This window comes from Motacilla alba, chromosome 2 (assembly GCF_015832195.1).
Source record: "Motacilla alba alba isolate MOTALB_02 chromosome 2, Motacilla_alba_V1.0_pri, whole genome shotgun sequence".
NCBI lineage: Eukaryota > Metazoa > Chordata > Aves > Passeriformes > Motacillidae > Motacilla > Motacilla alba.
Genome location: NC_052017.1, coordinates 109,148,677 through 109,163,270, shown reverse-complemented (window position 1 = coordinate 109,163,270; position 14,594 = coordinate 109,148,677). Strand labels below are relative to the sequence as shown.

At 37.1% G+C, this 14,594-nt stretch overlaps 1 protein-coding gene across 8 annotated transcripts in view; it reads right to left on the bottom strand.

The window, feature by feature from the left end:
* Positions 1-14,594, bottom strand: part of ASXL3 (ASXL transcriptional regulator 3) — a 127,505-nt gene that overhangs the window by 39,637 nt on the left and 73,274 nt on the right. For 5 of the 8 annotated variants that reach the window (XM_038127191.1, XM_038127194.1, XM_038127190.1 and 2 more), the window contains 3 exons: positions 5,987-6,104; positions 4,949-5,068; positions 322-485 (listed from right to left, as the gene is read on the bottom strand). In XM_038127191.1, the coding sequence (XP_037983119.1) occupies positions 322-485; positions 4,949-5,068; positions 5,987-6,104 (402 nt within the window). Of the gene's footprint in view, positions 1-321; positions 486-4,948; positions 5,069-5,986; positions 6,105-9,842; positions 9,952-13,379; positions 13,758-14,594 lie in introns of those variants that run through there. The other 3 variants (XM_038127192.1, XM_038127193.1, XM_038127195.1) reach the window with 3 other exon arrangements.

Genomic DNA, 14,594 nt, shown 5'->3' with positions numbered 1-14,594 from the left:
AGAAAGTCTTGAGAATGAGAAGTTTATCTTCAACACCATAGATAGAAAAGCCAATTAAGTGATTTGGCAAGTTTGAAAGATTTGCTGCCCAGTTTCCATTCAGACAAATCAGGGACCTGCAGAGTTTTCAGGAAGCAAAGAAGCAGGAGCTGGTTTTCACAGACAAACTTTAGTCATTCTACATCTAACGCTTTTACCTAAGAAAGTATGGAGATTTTCTAATTCTTTCCTGGAACAATTGCTAGTCAGTCAAATTAGCCTATGCAAACATGCTGTAAAAAAGTCTCATTAAAAATAGAAATATTTTATGATGCTACTTACCTGCCTGTCTACTTCTGGAAGCAAAAGCAGGAGGTATTGTTGAAAATGCTGAGGTAAAGAAGCAAAGGTGTGTTTATTTATTAAAGCCCTCAGGTTAGTGTTCACTAGAATAGATCCCGGTGTTTCTATGTCAATATCCTCAGCTTTGGTCCATTTCAAATGTCCTGGAGTAAATAAACAGAAATAACTTTAAACATGAATAAAGGAAGAGAGTAGGAACAAGTCTTCTTTTTAAGTTTTTAGCTTTTATTGTATAATACAATAAGCTATAGAGAAATGGTACTCCAAGAAGGGTAACACAGCCTTTTCTAGGCATCTTAAGAGCTTTTATATTTGTGTAATAGTAAAAAATATTTTATATTTGCCTCCTGAAGATAAAGTAATGTTATTTTATAATAAAGAGACAAAATTTGTTTCTTTATCTTTTATGTTCCAGTAAACATCACAGCTGACATATTCCTACTTCCAGCTTGAGACCAACTCAACAGCCACAGAAAATAATCCTGTCATGTCATCAACAATAATTATATAAGCACCTAAATTCAAGAAAAAGGCTGCTTGATGAGGCTGATGTGAATCAATAATTATGGACAGCTTCTCTTTTGCCATCAGCAGTGCCCTATGGCCTACAGAACTTGTCCCACTGCACCTGCTAAAACCTGTAAGAATAGAGGGTGATCAAAGAGATGAGATTATTTAATGTGTTAATGTTTGAAAACATTAACAACAAAAAACAAAAGAATTTTTCAGAATTTTTATAAGAACTAAGATCTAAAGTGATCAAAACACAGAAGGCAGCAGCAGGAATTGTGAGATTAGTAAACAAGGTGTGAGAGGAACGATACAAACACAGGAGTTAGATAAAGACTCAGCAGAGGGAAAGGGAAATAAACATATGGCTCATTCACAGCACTATAGAATAATGTCTTCTTACTTTACACAGTGGACAGAAAGGCTATCATCTTAAACTCTTGCACAGTAAGAAATATATCTGTTAAGATACTGGGAAAAGAAAGCTTTCAACCACCAAGAACAAGGAGATGCTGAATTAAATCAATAGGGAGGTATTACAGTCTCCATCAAAATATTTTAAGACTATGTTAAACAAATACCTGTCAGTAATGACAGATGCATATCTGATTTTGACCTATGACTGATGAACAAATTAGATGACCACTGGAGATCCTGTCTGGTCTGATTTTGTTAGTACTTCTAGGATAATATTTAGAAAATACTTTTTAAAGTTTCTGAAAGAGCTATCTGCTTCAAGGTATTTTTATAGTGCTACAATCCTTTTTTTCCTCTAAGTCTTAACATATCAAAGTCCAGGTGTCTGGAAAAACTCAAAAGCTTCTAACTCCTCCTGAAACTTCTTCAGATTTCAGTTTGTTGTACTTTCAAATATTTCAAAAATGGTATAAGAGGGGTCTGAACTATATAAAACACAAACTCCATCAGAATCCCTAAAAAAGTGATTAAAAGATTATTCCACTGCTATGATGAATTATGGCATTTGACATTTACATAGGACCTCTCAGTAACAATTAAAACTGACATGTTAAGAAGATTAAATATGCTTTAAAAATGAGAAAATTTGGGCATACTGATTATTAGGAATGTCTCAAATGCTACAAGCTACTTAACAGTAACCACAATAGAAGGAATGCAACTATGCTTTGGATTTCTTAGAGGACCTATGGTGGTCTCTTCCCTGAAAGTCTGTAACTACAAAATATACACATGCAAGACAATGAAGATTTATAAACTCTAAAAGCTCCACTTCAGTCACAGCCTCCTGCAAACATTCTTGTAATTTTATTTTATTTTTCAGCAGCTGATAGTAACTGAATGAGACAAGAACTACTTTGCACTCAGCACAGGATAACCTTTTCCAAAACATATTTCTAACATACTCTATTTCAGTACAGCAAAGACTCCATTACCAACAAATGAATGCCCTGTTATACAGGACAATTGCATGGAAAAAGTGCCCATTTTCATGAATGCATCACAATAAACTATCCTCACCATCTGTTCCACCCACTAAATATAAATGTAAAAAGAACACAGTCCCTGAGCATAACACAAGTTGTATGATGTACTGAATTTTAATGCCTGTATGTACATTCTCTTTTTTAATCAATACAAAATACATATCCCCATCTTCTAAGTAACTTCAAATTAGAGTAACATTTTCCCCAGCTAGAGCTTCATATCCTATGGGAAGGCATACACACAGAGATAATCCAAACTGAAATAAGATACATGACTGCAAAATCAGTAACATTCTTCAGTGTCAGATACTCTCATGGCATGAAAAGCCCAAGACAAAGAGTCAAATCTACATTTTCTGATTTATTTGACCTGCTGTCACTTACAGAATACTATGGTGGTTTTATCAGGTTCTGGAAGAAATGTGTGTATTGCTTCTAGGCCAGTAGCAAACTGTGGATGCCCGCCACAGTCCTACTTAAAAAAACCCCTCAAAATCTCTTCAGAAAAACAACAAATTCTCTCTTCTGAACCCCTTCTATGGCTGATTTAGGTTCTGTATAGCAGGTTCCAAGTTTGCAATAAGATTTAGTGAAGTATTTGGGAGCAGCACAGAAGTATGACACTACTGCATCACTAATCATAACTCTGAGAAGAGTTCATGAAAAAAACATGTGCCAATGTTTTTTATGTTGTTTTCCACAGAGAAAGACATTTTAAATCCTTATATAGTTCAGGGGCATCACTGTCCAAATCAGAAACAGAAGCTGTAAGACAAGAGAGAAACTCAGGCTTGCAGCCTTGGAAAGTAAGAGTTTACTTCTCAACAGAGAATTAACCATAAGGAGATGGAAGCACCATGGGTCCACTGCAAGATATAAAAATGAAAATAGAAAAAGGACAGAAATCACACAGTTGGCAGAATCTGCAAAACTAAACGGGAAAAAAAGTAATGGTATTTAAACAGAGCTCAGAAAGTCTACAAAACACAACATATAGTGAATGTTGGGCAGATCAGCAGAGTTTCAGACAATCAAACAATATCTGGACCTGAACTGTGCACTATACAGGACCCTGGACCTGGTCTCAAAGCTGATCTACAACTGCACTTTTAGCATCCCAAGAAATGCTATGTCATGAGAGAAACATTTCAACAGGTACAAGAAGAGAAACCCTTAAACTTTATACAAAGTTCTCTGCACTTCATGTGAGGTGTCCCAAAAGGCCAGTAGATCTATTTTCCAAAATCCACCAAAAAACCCCTAATGAATTTTGATATAATGAGCCAACAGCTGATGTCATATCTGAAGATGGGGAGGAATATATACTTGAAATTATGTATTCTCAGTCTTAAATGTAGAGAAAACTTAGAGGAAATCATCTAAACTTTGCATAGCAAAAGCTGTAATACTGAAGGAGCATTGTCTATTTTGAATAATGATGTTGGATCAACATACAGAACTAGCTATCCATATGGGACTGACTGATAATCTGCAGAAAGATCATGTATGAAACCAAAGCACACTTTCATGAGAGGCTGTGATACAATAAGGCTTATGGGTTATACTGCCAGGAACTGGCAATAGCACATTTAACAACTCTCCTATGGCATTCAGTAAGTAAAGTGCCTTGGAGCTATTTTACAGGATCATGATACATAAAAATAGGACTAGGCTGGATGATTAATAAAGAAGAACAATCTTATCCCCACAAAGACAGACATAAAATAACTTCTAGGATTTAGCCACTACAAAAAGCTTGTTTGTTATCTTTTCAAACATGGCCACATTGCAAAATACTTCTCTAAATGATTCAGCATTCTGCTGAATGCAAAAAGTACTTTATAAAGATAAGGACAGTTATGTCATTCTTTGACTTCACTTAAGCAGAGACAAGAGTGTTAGTGAACACTGCATTTTGTGCTCCCTAGGGAACTTTTCCAATTAAATTTCATGCAGAGCAGGAAAATCTGCCTATGACATGGAGATTTAGAATTTACTCTTAGCATCACTTCAGAGAAAATTCTTTGTTAATTACAGAACGTGATCCGTGAACCTCACTAAAAAACCGACAGAAAATAAAATCAGAAACTGTATCTACCACGTCAAGAGATGTAACTTCAAAATAGTTACACATCCGACTGAACAACTAAATCAACCAAAGAAGAAGAACCAACCAAAACTTTTATGCCAAATCTTTGTATGACATGCAATAATGCAGATGAAGAAAAGAGAATGCTCACTTCTAAGTGGGCAAGCTTGTAAGCAAATATGCTACTATCTCTGGGAATAAATGCACATTAGGCAAGCAAATTCACCATGAAGAAAGATTATCTGTTACATACCACCCCCATTCCCCAAAAAATCATTACATAACAATCAGAATCTAATTGCTATATCACCTGCCTGCAATTGCTTAGGTCTGTCAAACTTTAAAAAGCAACCACTGAGGATGAAAAAAAAAAAAACTGACCATAGATTTTCCAGGTAGACAGAAAGATGTCTTCTTGAGAAATGATCAGCTGCTGAGTTTGAAAAAGGGACAGGTAAACAGAAAAATAAACCTTTCCAAGAGAACACAGAGTATAGAAAAATATCAGTATTACAAGTAAGATATTTATTTTACTCCTACTCACCTAAACCAGATTTTTTTAACCTCTTTAAGTGCTGGCTTGTTTGCTTTCCAGTTGGAGACTTTTGCCCATGTTTCATCTCTTTATCAGAACCATCTGCTTCACCATTTTTAGATTCCGATCCTTTGGAAAAAGTAAAATCCCTCAAATATGATGCTTTTGCACTTTTACTAACAATCCCCTCAGCACCCCCTACACCATAAACAAAACAAAAATAGGATTTTTAAAAAATTGACATTTTCTTGCTGAAAGGCAATATACTTTTCTGGTCACAATACAATTCCTCCTCATCAGAGGAATTGGAAGTAAAAGCTCAATAAATCAATTAAGTGCTGAAAACTAAAGTTTACTGAATGCTGCAGTCAATAAAAATGTTCAGTGATCTAATAAAAATAACATAGTTCTATAATGCCCAGGAGATATTTTTAAAAATATTTTAACCTTAAGTTATGGGGCAGTAAAGCAACCTAAGGCTGAAAAAAAGATTATTTCTTTTTGAAGAAACATTTAAACAAAAGATACATTTGGAAATACAATTGTCAATTTGTGTTAAACATAGACACAGAAATCTTTAAAATGAAGCAACTTAACCACCAGAGCTAAAGGTCAAGGTTATGCTGCAGAGATAAGCATGGTACAAGAAAAAAGCTAACAAAAGGATTTGAGTATTGCAATGCAGAACTGAGACACAAATTCACATTCACGGAGAAGCTTGCCTTTCCCCCCCTCCTCTTTTTATGGCATTGAATACCAGCATGTGGTCCTCCATTAGAGCTCCAGAGCCAAACAAAATGTTACTTTGCATTCCTTTAAAGCTGCTGCTATTACCAATTGTCATTTTACTGTGTGCCTTCAGTTCTTTATTAAAGAAAAATCTCCATCCTTGAGACACGAGTCTTGATAAGGAAATAAAGATGTTAAACAAAGCCACCCAGTGGAAATAGTATTTCAGCAATTCCAAATTCTGTATGCTACACATCTGATTCAAAGGAAGGCTCTGTGACTAGAGCTGATCTTGCAAGCGGTCCTTTAGCTATTTACCTGAAGGTGAATCCGACTGCTCATCGGACACCTTTAATGGTGTCAAAACAACACGAGGAACAGTCTTGTTTACCATCATTGAGACTCCATTTCTTCTTTTCTGCTGTTGTCTCAAAGCCTACAAAAACGATAACAAAACATAAAACTGTAGCAAAAAATAATGCTTACAAGTGAATTACACACGACATTTCTCCACCATTAAACTGAATCCCTTAAAATAAGCATAATTTACACAGCTACTGACTTGCCAGACTTCACACTTGTCCTCTTTATGTCATTTTCTTTTAAAATACAAAATCAGGCTTTTTCTCCTTTTTTTTTTTTTTATAGAGAAAGAAGATGCACCTTAGATCATTTTCCAATCCAGTTTTGACAACAAAGAAGCACGTAACTGTTTGCTCTACCTTAACAGCACAACATGATAACCCATGAAATGTGAAACTAAGACTTTCAGAAAAAAAAAAAGTAAACTCAAAATGTTTCAAAACCAGAATAGAAATATATATGTCTGCACATCTCTCGCAGGTGCATCCTCTCCAGTATACTGCTCAGTCAATCAAGTTAACACAGAGTGTCATCAGTATGTACAGCATGTAAGGACTACAGTATTGATGCACTCACTCAGCCGTGAGTAGTGCTGCACAAAATCACTGAACATGGCAGGAATCATTTATTTTCGTGAAGAGAATCAGTCCTAATCTTGGAAACCTTGCAGCATTTGGCTTCTGTCTGTTTGACTTTGGGCATTAACCTTCAGAACACGAACATGATGGTGTTCTGGCAAATCTGGGGGAAAATGATACAAGAATAAATCTCTACAAATGGTAGTGCTTTGTGTTTCATAAATGTATCGAATACAGGGCCGATAATGTAATATAAAATATCTACAGATTAGAAATAACAAACACCCATCAGACTGTTTTATATGGAAAATGGTATCTCATTCAAAAGGTCTTAAAACATAAAAATATGAATACCTGCCAATTAATACATCTGCAAGCATTAAAATTCTGGAATTAATCAGAGTGGGCTGGGCTTAATACAGACTTCTAGCCTCCTGTCTATTTTTCTCCATTCTTACTGTGCATTCTATTTTTACAATTGTGATTTGTGATACGAACAGCTTGGGGGATTTATTAAAGTAATACCATATCAACAAGGTACATATTTGATATGAATTATCCCTATAGGGTTATAAACATGAATGACTGATGCCCTATAAGGTTTAAGTCTGTAACTTTAATGGATTGTAACACCTTTCCAAATTGTTCACATAGCTAAATAATAGGAAAAAAAAACCTCTGAGAAGAAAGAAATCGATATTGGTCTATTCCTCTAAATAACACTCTACACAACGTAAAGTATACCAGGCCACATAGAAGCTATTTCATGGATTAACCCATTTTATTGTACTTCTGAAAGGACATGTAAGTGCTGTGCAATAAAAAGAAAATTAGAACACTTGAAATCAAACAAAGAGGAAGCTGGTCAGGTCTACACTGAACCAAAGAAGCAGCAGAAAGCCATAAAGAAGAGCTGACACTTCAAACATTTTTGAGACAGAAATTTCATACTGGTATCGAGGAAGCACAGCCAGACTTGTGGACAGAAAATTCTAAAGTGTTAACATTTCTCCAAAATTCCTCAAAATTCCCAAAATGACCCTGCAAACCTAAGTGTCAAATCAGGTGATCCTTAATTAACAATAATACCATGGAGACAGTGGGAAACAGTTCATTAAAAACTAACTAAAAAGACTGGCAACGTCTGCACCACCACCAATACACCAATATAACACAACTTCATATCATGGTGCCCCACGGCCTGATTTGCCTCATGTCATCCTCATTTCCTCCACCCAAGGCAAATGGTTAGAGCCCAAACAATGCTCCATATTGTCCTCCTGCCTCCTCCTGACTTTCCAAGACAATTTTCACCCCTCACCAAGGTTTCACAGCCTTGCGGCCAGCATCCATACGGAAACCATTTTAATGATTTATACAGCCACTGTGGCAAAGGCAGATTCTTTGTCAAGCCTCACAGTTGATTTTCAATGCTTAGACTGAACTCCCATGAAGAAGAGAAAGGAACCAGCAGTGCATCCACCACCAGTGACAGGTACGCAGTGTTCATACACCTCAGGTGACACATGTGCTTCTGGAGCGAGGGCAGCGGTACCTAAAATTTGTCAGGAACACCACTTACCTTCTTTTCTGTTACTGGCAGGGCCCCCTGTGGTCCTTAAGCACACATTTATGCAACTGATCTGGCATTTGCAAGAAGCACAGGCCAGCTCGTGCCCATGGAGCACTAATGCAAGACATGCCCTGGACAGTTAGATGAGGAAATACAGCTGGGAGCAGACAAAGCTACCAGAATTATTTACTTCGAGGCACAGCACAGTTCTCCAGCTACAGCCTAAGCACCTCTATATATGAGGGTCAAGCAAAAACCTTAAAGACACCATTTCCCTTTGACAAACATTTGTTTTTCAGGGTTTCTTTTTCCTTAACATACATTGATTCACTGCCAGGCCCTTCCCCAACTCCTCCAGTTTCACAGTGCATGGAACTGATCACCAAAAAGGGCCCAAGTGAACTCTGAAAAGCAAGCTGACAGGGAAGCTGCACACACCTGAAGGACAGTGTAAAACAAAAAAAAAAGTCCACAAACAAAAAAAAACCCAAACCAAACCAAACAAACAAACAAAACCAACCCCAAAACCCAATCCCCCACAATGACTCTCTGTCTTTTCATTTGTGAAATGACAGATAGAAGATGGGGGAAGAGGGTACAAAGATAACCAGTAAATAATCTAACATATGGTTTGCAGGGTAAAAAGATGGCTGAGATTCTGCACAGACATTCTTGTTATGATATGCCCAGCTAATCACAACAATTTTGTGGTAATTTCTCCTCTGAATTTGAAGCTGCAGGATCTGAAATTTTTGGGCAGACAAGTCTTTGCAAGACAACCCAGGAGCTCAAGAAACTGCTGACTGACACCCAGCTACAAGAGAAGCCAAGCACCAGAAGGAGTTAAGTGTAAAGGAAGGACAATCTTCTCAGTCTCCACTGAGGACAAATATATAACTTCTCTATACCTAGCCTGAGGGACATTCATTTTAGAATACAAGACTACTGTAGGATAAGACAAGAATCTTGTAACCCAAGATTAATTCTACTTAGCTGGGAAGTCAATGAGATTACTCCAAGTGAAACATGCACCAAATGCCTGCTATACTGAGCTTTTAGTGCGCCAAGCTAATTTAGTGCTTTCCTAGTCACCACGACCAAATAAATCAAATTTATAACTAGCACTGAAGAAAATGAGAAATGTTGTAACTTATTCCACGGAAAAATGGTTCCAGATATTACTGTAGATACGGAAACAGTAACTAACATATACTACATTGTCATCTTTTACAGACACAGCCTTTTCCATCTCATCCATATTTAGATATATATAACCTCCTAGCTGGACTTCCTACAGAACTGCAAGAAACAGATGATGATTTTACCAAATGGTAAGAAGTCATTTTCACTACAGTAAATTAGAAAAAATACACATGTAGTGCATATGATAGCTTAAGTAAAGAATATTTTTCTTTAATGAGATGCTATGTTTACATTTCAAATGCATTCAATGACTTCATGATAAATGCTTGAGTTAAAAAAGCTGCAAGTTTTAAATACCTAGAACTTATTGCTGTTGAAGTATTCTCTAACACATTACTACCATCCTATTTGTACAACAAATAAATTAAAAAAAAACAAAAGGAAATGAATGTTCATGTAAATACAAGTTAAAACATTACAAACTCTCTTAAAATTTCCACCAAAATATAATACTTACATCCAGCCTTTCACAAGCAGATTTGCAAAGGACATCTGTGAATCTCTCGCACATAATGAGTATGGAGAATTCCCAGTATTCCCATTCATAAAAATGAACCTGTGACCATCTGTTGAATAACACTGCCATGGTCATTATACAGTGCTTGGCATAATTATTTGGTTTAATGAAGTTATTTTTATTGCCAAAATCTTTAAGTAAACTATCAATCCATTTTCATCCAAAGAATTCAAAATAAAATAAAAAGATGAAAATTAGGAAAACATAAACTCTGAAGATAGATGGCAAAAGAAAAACACCATGAAATTAACAGTGATCTTCTAATTCCAAGTGGGTTTTTTTAAATAAAGACGTAACAAGAGCAAGGTTCCTTCTGTTTTTCAGGGAGTTTCTATCCCTACTGGAGAATAGCAGTATTTTGGAGGTTTCATTTTGGAATTTTCCATTATATGCTCTTAAGAATAGTAATTTCATGTTTAGTTGATCTTAACACAGGAAAGACTTCTTCACCCATATGACACAATGGTTGACTGTCTTCAGTAAAAACTCATAAAGTCACCTTTCAAGCAGGAATGAAAAGAAACAATATAAACTAAAACGTAACTGGAGATGGGGGCAAAATACCTCCCCAAAAGAGCACCAGAAGCAAAATGTCATCCTCTGTGCTCTGATTTTACTGCTGCTCGGCATTTTTCTTTTTTGTTATTTTTCTTTCCCACATCTTTTAAACTCAGAATGAAAAAATGGAGCACACAGATAAACCATTAATGCAGAAAACCACTTTCATTTGAGCTTAAATGTGTGACACGCTGAGAATGTTAAAAATTAAGTCATTATCAACAAAGACATGTAACACTTGGTTGCATTAAGCAACATCGTCCCAGATTTCTACTTGTTCCATAAATGTCAAGTCTACATTCTGAAACTCACGTAATGAAACATAACCTTTGAAATTTCACACATTATGGATTAGAAATGTAAAGCTATGGAATGCCTCCATTCTGCCATGTGAAAACACCAGCTATGACACACTGAGCAAAGTCTCTTGCACAAAATAAGTAACAACTCTACATCATGATTATGGATCCCAAATTGACAAAGATGAAACAGGCTTAAGGTTTATCACTGATTCACTTAACACCACCACAAAATTCAGTCTTTGTCTTCTCTCTCACCCTCATTTTGTTTAGTAAAATTGAGTCTTTAATTCCCATATCTCAGTTAAATTAAAATTTCTCAGTAGCAACCTGTTTCACAGACAGACAGAACAGTTAAACTAAAACAGCAAGCACCACAAATCATGAAGAGTAAACCCATTATTATTTCCTAGATGCCACTAATTCTTATATTAAACATAAACAAAGCACTGAGTTATAAGCATGCAACCATAAGATCAAAACACAATAAAGATGTCCTATGGAAACAACTACAAAGCACAAAGTGCCATTTCCAAAGCAAATTCATTTACTTCCAACCATACTAGTGCACTAAACATGTCAGTATGGTGCCAAGAGTACACAGTTGGTCATCTGGAGATGAAGAATAGTGTCGGAATCAGCAGGATGGAAGTTTGGAAACCTGGGGTTTATTTTGAAACAAATGCTAATACCTTCTCAAATAAGCATCTATTCTTGTCCCATGCCATTCTTCTACCTTGTGATAGTTACATCTGTATTCGGAATAAAAATCATGTCTTGCTGCCTATTTGTTCTGTAGGTTTCAGCAGTTTCAGCAGGGCTCAGGGGCTTTCAGTAGGGCTTTCTGTAGGACTACAGTACACATTAACACTAAACATTTGCCTGTGTACAAACCAACACTGAACTGAAGTGCTTGGACCTTTGTGGGGCAGAGACAAGATTTGTCTGTTCATATGTGTGTCTGTATACCTGCAAGCTAGCACTACTTTCCATGGGATTACAATAATGCAGTCACAGCTACAGTTGCTGCAGATCACGACAGACTGCAAAGTAAATGTTTTTGGTGCTTTCCCAACCATAGAAAAAAGGACAAAAACCGCATGTGATCTGTTCAATGTCTGTTTTGACTTGCATGTGAATGGGAATGATGATAGTATATGCATCAACACAGTGAAAGCTTTTTAACAAAGAGAAGAATTGAGGTTTTTAAAATGTTTTGTGTAGTATTAAATTAACAACATCCATCAGCTGAAAAGCGTTTTATGGGGAAATGGGTTCTTTGGCACAAAATAGCACAAGCAGGTAAGGAAACAGTTTGTAGAAAGCACTTTAAAAACAAATTAAAACAAAGATAGCAGTGTCAATACAAAATCTTAAAACAGTAATCAACACTTTCCATGAAGTCAAATTTTCAAACATAATTTGCACAGGGGCCAAATCATACAGCAGGGGCTTCATGGCTAGACTCTGCAGATCAAAAATCTTCTCGTATTACCACTCAGAGAATTTACACCAATTTACATTGCACCAATGTAAGCAGTGTAATGTCTTTCTGCCTGACATCCTGTTTCAGCCTGGGTACTCTTGCTTGCCCACACATCCTGAGCACACAGCCTTCTGGGAATCTACCCAACAGCTCCTGGAACACCATTTCCAGAGAACTGCTTGTCAACATTTTGTAGGAGGCTTCCTAGAGCTCTGAAGAGTTGTGAGCTGTTCCAAATCCTGCCTTTCCCTGAAAAGACCAACACTTTCTAGGATGCACTTCAAAACCCAGACATGATTCATTGTCACCTGGATATAATTTCATGTTACAAACTACTCAAATCAAAAGCTGTTCTTTTCACAGGGCCCAAAAGAAGATACTCACTTAGATATTCACTGCCACTATAAGGAAAAATCACATAACTCCACTGGAAAAGCTTAACTGGGACTCCAGTGTCTCTAGTGATTGAATTTTCATTAATACAACAGCAATGACCAATCCATCTGAAATAATAGCTCCCCAGGCTACTCAAGGGACAGGCTACTTACAGAAACACATTAACAGATAAATGCAATGCTGAGAACTAGGCTGCTATCTTCAGCTTGACTACCTGAGACTTGGAAAAAGCCACTGCATCTACAGAACAGAAGAGAACACTTTCAACCTGTATTTGGGAAGAAGATTTCACTACGTTGCAGTGGCAGGTTTAAACAAAGGTAATGCTCATGCCAGGACATATTTTAAATGTCCTGTACTGAGGCAGAGAGGCAACTATGCTTCAATACTTAAAATTGCTTTAAAATTCTTTAGTTATTTCTCAGATGAAGAAGCTCCCTAAAATACATTTATTAAAACAGAAAAGATGCAGGAGCACTGTAAAAAGCATGCTGTGCAAACAACCCAGAGGAGAAACAAGCAGAATGCTCCAGCAACTGGGAGACAGTAATTACAAAAGCAGTAAAAAGCAGAGAGTGTGTGGTTTCTGTCCCTTTCTTTCCATCACAGGTAAGGGCTGAGGACCATGGGGATGACCCAGAAGAGAGTCTCATAAACATTGTCTTGGGTCTTACCAAAGCACTGTGTTGAGCAGCTGGTGCATGCTGCTCATGCATAGGGACCTTTAGAGGGACATACCGTGCAGCCAGCCTTCGGGCAATGCATGTACTCCCTGAACAGCTTCTGCTGGAACTCTTGCTCTCCCAGCTTCTTTTCCCCATTATGCAGTCTCCCTGCCATAGCTTCTCTGTCCTCTTCCCTAGACTTGTCTTGGCAATCAGAAAATCAGTTTAGTTTATCATCTTCAAACTTCCATTTTCCAGAATGCATTTTGTAAACTCCCGTGTCCCTTCCCATGTCTCTCTAGAAGTCAAAAAGCAACATGTTTTCCTTCTTTTCCATTTGTTGTCAGGAAAATTTGTCAAGAATCATCACTTATGTTGCCAGACATCTGATCAAATGCTTCAGCTAGGGAGCCAGAATTCTCCAACTGTGGCATTGGTACATTTGTTGCATCTGAAATGAAACATAAGAAGGTGGTTAGAAGAGACACTGAGCAACTGTAGCAAACTCTATAACGAGGAATTCAGTACAAAAAATACCTCTCAGTTCACAGTGGATTTTCAGAGCCTTTCAGGAAGACACCCTGCATTTAAATTCTAAGTGATTAGGACAAAATCATAATGATCTCCTCTGTCACCTTTGCTTCTTTGGGGTAAGGAAGGGAAAGCAGGGCAGGCAAATGTATCAGGCTTATATTAGAGCACGTGAGGGAGCAGTTGCCCAAATGAGTCAAAGGAGAGACACCACAGACAGACTCATACTGGATTACTTCCTATGGACAGCAAAATGCTTCAAGATAACCCGCATGTGGCTGTAGGCAAGGAAAGAAGTCCTAACACAATGAGTGGAGGGAGCAAGACTGGTGAGTTTGCTCTTCTCTCAAAGAAAGGTAAGCAGTGTGAGCTGAAGACAGGAAAGCAAATTCACACCAGCATCATGGGAGATCAGGATTCTACCTTCAGTGCCAACCTAGGCACTTGGACACCTTTGTCCAAAAAAAAAAAAACCCAAAAGAAAGAAGCAAAGAGATCTTGATAAACTAGTTATATGAATTTGGGTAAATCAGGGCTAAATTACAGTGTTAACCATCCTGAAATTTAGTCTCTTGTGGGTTGGTTTCTAAATAAGAATTACAGTTGTGGTAGAAATGTCAGCCTGAAATATTATTTGAAGCTGGACAGATCTAATGTCCTACAATTCAGAAGCAATACATGAGCTAAACCCTAACTTCCCCATTGCTCTATTACTGCGTGGGGCGTGACAGCATCCACAGGAAAAAAAAAAGGCGTG